We start from the raw sequence: 6,865 nt of genomic DNA on the forward strand, positions 1-6,865 counted from the left end.
AACCTTGATCAACAAAGCTTGAAAACAAAAACCAGGCTGGGTGCGGTGCTTCACGCCTGTTATCCTAGTGCTCTGGGAGGCCGAGGCGGGAGGATAGCTTGAGCTCAGGAGTTTGAGACCACCCTGAGCAAGAGCAAGACCCCGTCTCTAATAAAAATAGAAAAAAATTACCCAGGCCTGGTGGTGTACGCCTGTGGTCCTAGCTACTCAGGAGGCTGAGGTGGGAGATCGCTTGAGCTTAGGAGTTTGAGGTTGCAGTGAGCTAGGTGCAACAGAGACAGACAAGGGTGAACAAGTTTGATATTAATATTTAAATAAAATTTCCATATAATAAAAGATAATAAGAGATAAAACCCAAGTTCCAGATGGAGAGAAAATACTATAAAATATAGGGCTCCAAATCTATATAGAATTCTTATTGAAAACCACAAAAAAAAAGGGCAAAGGATATACAAAGATGTACTTCATGAATAGAAAATAGAAACGTCATGAAAATGAGTATTTGCTCATTCTCTCCATCATTTAGGCAATTACAAACTTAAAGAATACAAAATTTGCCCATTTCATGTGAGTAAATATAAATGAAGTGTGATAATATAAAGCTTGGGCAGGTCATGTGGGAAGAGTTGGCAGGCAAGTAAAGTTGTCAGTCTGCTTGGCAGGGCAACTTGGTAGCAGCATTAAAACATAAAATGGGCATAACCCACCACCCAGCAATTCCACCTGTAGGTATCCCGGACTCAGAAAGCAAGATAAATGAACTCAATCCATACCTATGGAGATGGTCCGAAAGGCCAGCAGGGAGAAGACAGGCTGCTTGTGAAGGATGAAAACTGTCATGACAGATCACTTAATAGCAGAAGTTAAGCAGAAAAACACCAAAGGTAATGGAAGGTTACTTTCAAAGTGCTGAAGGAAAAAAATATCAGACACACTGTCTTTCAAGAGTGAAGGTAAGATAAGACAGCTTCAAAAAGCAAAAGCAGAATTCATCTCCAAGGACACTAGCCAAAATAATTAGAAAAAGTCATTCTTCAGGAAAAGCCACAGAAGGAAGGAAAAGGAACAGATGAATGCACATTTAAACGAAATCCAGTGCTGACCACATTAAAGGCAGCAGTAACAATGTCTTAGGGAATCAGAAATACTGCACAGCAGTGGCCTGTAAGACGGGAAAGGAGCAATGAAAGTAAGTGTTCCGAAGCCCTACGTTGTTCATGACTCGTGTTAGACCTGGCCAAGGCAGGAATGAAGAATAAACGTAATGTAAAACTTCCAAGCCTACAGAGCAGTGGTTTTCATCCAGGGATGGTTTCACCCCCAAAAGACACCTGGCAATGTTTGGAGATGTTTCTGGCTGTCACGACTAGGGGGCAGACGACACTAGGGGCCAGGGATGCTGCTAAACATGCTACAATGCACCAGATGGCCCCCGCAACAGAGTGATCCAGCCCCAACCTGGTAGAGGGAGAGAAGAGTAATAAAACCAGATCAATCCAGAAGAAGCTGGTCAGGAAAGCAGTACAAAAAGGGCAGGCTAAATAGAAAATATAAAGTAAAATGTCACCAGTAGCAATAAATATAAATGGCTTTAATGGGCCAGATAAAGACACTGTGTCAGACTGTACTAAAAAATGTGTTTGTAACAGACTTATCTAAATAAAAGGACACAGAAAACGAAGCAAAAAGTTGGAACAGGTAAATGCTAACCAAAGAAGGGTCTTGTAGCTCTTTACAAACCAAAGATAAACTTCAAGTAAGGATCACAAAGCAATATAACAGAAACAACATACCTCAAAACACAGAGCAAAATTATCCTGGATTGCAAGAAAAAAAATCAGCTAATCCAACCACAATGGGAGGTTTTGATGAACTTCTTTCAGAAATGAAAATTCAGAAAAACTGAACAGAGATAAGCAGGAGAGAATGTAATTAGCCAGCCTGACCAATGGCTAGATGAAAAGTCATGTACCAATTAGAACCACAGGCTTTCTAAGCACAAGTGGAATATGTGCTAACACTGACCATAAACCACACCAAAGAACAAGTTCACCAAAGATCGGACCACAGAACGACACAGACTATAATGCAGGCAAGTTAAAAACCAGTAAGAGGAAGAAAACAAAACACAAGAAGACGACGAGTAAAACAAACCCCTATTTATTTGGAAAAATGAACACCTGTTTTTCAGCAACTGACAAACAGAAAAACTGATGGAAATTAGAAAACACCTAGAACTGCACAACAATGAAAATGGCACATTTCAAAGCATGTGGCAAATGAGGATGCAGCAAACACAGACTCTAGACAGAAATGTTGGTCTTTAGTGCTTATATTTAAAAAAGACTAAAGATGAAGTTCCTATGGGTCCTGATGCATGGATTGCAACAGGTCAGCAGACGTGGCGGCCTCCAAAGCTATCCACAAATTTTCTTCAGGCCATCAGCTATGGGTTGTATACACCACTGAAATGAATGGCAAAAACACATTTTGGTTTGTGGGTGAAGCATGGTGCCCCCAGAAAGGCCTTATTGGCTTCACTATATGACTGATGATCCTTCAACAATAAAACCATCTACTGCTCGTAAATTCACTGGATAAACCATAAATTCAACGTGAGTGGCACTTCAGAACAGTGTGTACCTTGTTGCATCACTAGAAAGAAGTTTCAGGGCGGCTGCCACCTTTAACACCTTGTAAGTAAAGACAATGAAAAACAGTTTAAACATGTAAAATACGGGAGTTTTTATGTAATTGTACTTATACTGCTTACCGTTAACTTGATTAAAATTGACTAAAGTAAAAAGCAGACAAAAACTGAAGATTAGCAATCTCACTGTTCAACCTAAGACTGAAGGGAAAGAAGTGTGGACTAAACCAACAGGAGGTGGAAGGAAAGTGATAATAAAAATAAGAGCAGAAATTAAGGAAACTAGAAACAAGAAAATAGCTGAGAAAATGAAGAAAATCAGGTCTGTTATTTGATAAGACTAATGAAACAGGCATATCTTTGGCAAGGGTGATCATAAAAAAATGCAAGAAGGAAAGTGATATTAGTTGTGAAATGGAGATTTAACTAAGAAACAGTATAAAGTTACCAAAAATGGCAAAGTTGGGTTTATCCTAGGAATGCAAGGACTTTGAAGCATCAGAACATCTATTGCTGCAATTCCTCTATGACCAGATTAAAGAAGACAGTTCCCTCACGCCTTGTTGCAATACATTCAGAAAGCAGTATGAGGAAATCTCAACCACACTGATGATCAAAATACTCTCAGATTAAAGCAGTAGACCCTTTTACACTTATCTCAATAAATTCAGAAAGTGCTTTAAGGAAAGCTCAGGCTCCTGATGAAAACTCATAACTGGGCACATAGGGAATTAAGGTAAATATCACACCTAAAGAGGAAACATAAAAATCATCCACTTAAGCCAAGGCCAAGACCTCAGACACTTACTATGTGCACAGCATTCAACAGTGATGTGGAGGGGCCAGCTGGTCAGGAGGACCATGCTTCCAGCTGCCACTCCTGGACACTGCAAGGACTTCTCCCACTGAGAGGACGTCCTGAGGCTGCCATGCTACCATGACACATTTCCTGTGCTGAGACTTCTGGGTAGACGGTGGCCTGGGTGGTCTTTGGTCATCCTGTGAAAAAAAGACTTGAGAACATCTCCCTGCAGTATGTGAAGAGGAGAATGCATATGTATGGTTAAAAGAAATAAGATAAATCAGACATACACAGGATATCACTTAGGGAAATCCTTTAGACACATAAAATACTCTGCAAATAAGGCCAGGCCATGGTGGCTCACCCCTGTAATCCTAGCACTTTGGGAGTTCGAGGTAGGAGGATTGTTCGAGGTCAGGAGACTAGCCTGAGCAAGAGTGAGAGGCCATCTCTATTAAAAATAGAAAAGAATCAGCCAGGCATGGTGGTACACGCCTGTAGTCCCAGCTACTTGGGAGGCTGAGGCAGGAGGATCACTGGAGCCCAGGAGTTCAAGGTTGCAGTGAGCTATGATCACGCCACTGCACTCTAGCCAGGGTGACACAGAGAGACTCTGTTTCAAAATATATATATATATATTCTGGAAGTAAAAATATAATAATGGCCTGGCTAGACACCTACCAAAACTGTGATCATGACTGTCTTGGGGACAGCGAAGGGAACCAGCCTTGAGGAGCAAAGGGAATGTCCATTTCATTTAAAATAGGTCCTTCCTTCCTTCATTTAAGGCTAGTCAAGTGGAGAAGGAACAAAGAAACCTGTAGCTGGTTGGGATCATTTAGTTGTAAACAGCACTGCACTCAAATCAGCCAGATACTTCCTTTGTTGAAGACTTAATCACCACCAACAAAGTAAAAAGACAATCCACCAATTGGAGAAAATATTTATATACTTGTATCTAGAATATATAAAATTCTTACAACTCAATAATAAAAAAGCAAATAATCCAATTTTTAAAGATGGGCAAAGGATCTTGTCTTAGTTTGGGCTGCTACAACAAATACAACATAGATTGGGTGGCTTAAACAATAGAAATTTATTTCTCACAGTTCTGGAGCCTGGGAAGTCCAAAATCAGAGTGCCAGCAAGATCAGGTTCTGGTGAGGGACTTCTTCCTGGCTCGCAGACGGCCACCTTCTCTCTGTGCCCTCACGTGGCAGAGAAACAGGAGGCAAGCTCTCAGGAGCTCTCCTGTCTCCTTTTATAAGGGTACTAATCTCATTCATAAAGGTCGGCCCCCAGGACCTAATTACCTTTTTAAGGCCCCACCTCTAAATACCATCACCTTGGGGATTACACTTCAACATACTGATGTTAGGGAGACACAAATATTTAGTCCATAGCAGATCTGAATAGATATTTCTTCAAAGAAGACATACAAATGGCCAATAAGCACATGAAAAGATGATCAACACCATCAGTCATTAGGGAGCACCAATCAAACCACAGTGAGAGACCACTTTACACTCACTAGTCTGGCCAATACTAAAAACAACAACAACAAAAAAACAGACATTAACAAGTATTGACAAGGATGTGAAGAAACTGGAACCCTCAAACAGTGCAGCTGCTTTGGAAAACAGTATGACAATTCTGTAAAAAAGTAAAACATGTATCATCTGGCTATTCTACTCCTAGTTATCTACTCAAGAAAAATGCAAACACATATTCACACATAAACTTGTAGATGAAAGGTCACAGCAGCACTATTCATGATAAACAGAAAGTAGAAGCAACTCAAATTAATGTCCACCAACTGATGAATGAATAAACAAAATGTGAAATACCCACACAATGGAATATTCTTTAGCCATAAAAAGGAACAAAGTACTGACATATACTCCAACATGGATGAATCTTGAAAATATTACGGTCGGTGAAAGAAGTCGGACATAAAAGACCACGTATTTTATGATCCCATTTATGTGAAATGTCCAGAACAGGCAATTCCATAGAGACAGAAAGTCAGTTAGTGTTTGCCAGAGGCTGGGAGAGAGAATGGGAGGATAGAGATTAACTGCTAATGGGTACAGGTTTCTTCTAGGGCTGATGAAAATGTTCTGGTATTACATAGTATAATAGTAACGATTGCACAACTTTGTGAATACACACTAAAAATCACTGAATTGTGTACTTTGAATGGGTGAATCTATGTTATATAAATTATATCTCAATAAAGCTGTAGTAAGTAAACTTAAGCCTTCAAGAACAGTGCTGCTAATGCTAAGGGCAGACACCCCACAGGGAAGACAGCAAACAAGTCTCCTTCAGCTCTCACCTTGGCAGTACTTTCCCTGGGACATCCAGATATATTTGGAGGTGTTAAGTTGTCACAAAGTTTGAGGCAGGGGAATTGCTAGCATCTGATGAGCCTGAGCAGAGGATGCCAGATTTGCTACCATGCTCAGGATCATCCCACATGATACTAGGCCACTTTGTGGACCAAAGTTCCTGCAGGTATCAACCTGGGGTACTTTAAAACAGAATATTACATGTGTTATAAGACATTAGGGGAATGGGGCCTTCATTTAGGAGAAGGACACTTACAATAAATTCACGGACTCATTCCCTACTCTGAATTCTTGCTGTCAAAAACTGGCCATTCCAATTACACCCTCTCCCATCGTCTAAATGTTTCCTTTCCCAAAATTTGCATGTTGAAATCCTAACCTCCGAGATAATGGTAATAGGACGTAGGTCTTTTGGGGAGGTGACTGGATCATGAGGGTAGAGCTCTTGTTTGGCCCTGAGGCTCACGAGTATTCCCTTGGTCCTTTCACCATGTGCAGACACAGCTAGAAGGTGCCATCTATGAACCAGAAAGTAGATCCTCACTAGACACAAATCACCTGATGCCTTGATCTTGGATTCCCCAGCCTCCAGATCTGTGAGAAATAAATTTTTAGTGTTTATAAGCTACCTGGTTTATGGCATTTTGTTACAGTAGCCCCAACAGACTAAGATATCCTCACTTGACTAGGGTCTGAGTGCCAGTGATGTAACAAATGATCACAAGTATTCAGGAGGATATTAGGACAGGCTTAGGGAAAATAATAATAAATTAGGACAGTTAATGCAAGAATCTAACTGAATTTTGTCAAGGCTGTTTTCAAAATATATTATTGTCCTTCTACATATTTATTATTATTTTAACAGTACAATGGAACAAAAATTGTTGTAAAAAATTCAACTTGATGATGTTCACATATTTTTGGGGTTCCCTGTTTTCCCCTACTCTTCCTCTGACCCTGGCCTCAGACGACCACTGTACACACTTCTTTTTTTTTTTTTTTTTTGAGACAGAGTCTCACTCTGTTGCCCGTCTAAAGCGCTATGCTATTTGGAGTCTGGCA

General features: G+C 40.3%; 2 protein-coding genes across 4 annotated transcripts in view; one reads left to right on the plus strand and one right to left on the minus strand.

The window, feature by feature from the left end:
* ZNF135 (zinc finger protein 135) overlaps positions 1–6,865 on the plus strand; it is a 132,795-nt gene that overhangs the window by 85,758 nt on the left and 40,172 nt on the right.
* ZNF329 (zinc finger protein 329) overlaps positions 1–6,865 on the minus strand; it is a 13,285-nt gene that overhangs the window by 2,757 nt on the left and 3,663 nt on the right. The window contains exon 2 of one of the 3 annotated variants that reach the window (XM_012655888.1): positions 3,459–3,649. The exons of 1 other annotated variant lie outside the window; for it this stretch is intronic. In XM_012655888.1, the coding sequence (XP_012511342.1) occupies positions 3,459–3,513 (55 nt within the window). In that variant the 5' untranslated portion in view covers positions 3,514–3,649. Of the gene's footprint in view, positions 1–171; positions 187–3,458; positions 3,650–6,865 lie in introns of those variants that run through there. One more of the 3 variants, XM_012655889.1, reaches the window with a different exon arrangement.

The sequence above is a fragment of the Propithecus coquereli genome, unplaced genomic scaffold (assembly GCF_000956105.1).
Source record: "Propithecus coquereli isolate 6110/MARCELLA unplaced genomic scaffold, Pcoq_1.0 Scaffold490, whole genome shotgun sequence".
NCBI classification, from domain to species: domain Eukaryota; kingdom Metazoa; phylum Chordata; class Mammalia; order Primates; family Indriidae; genus Propithecus; species Propithecus coquereli.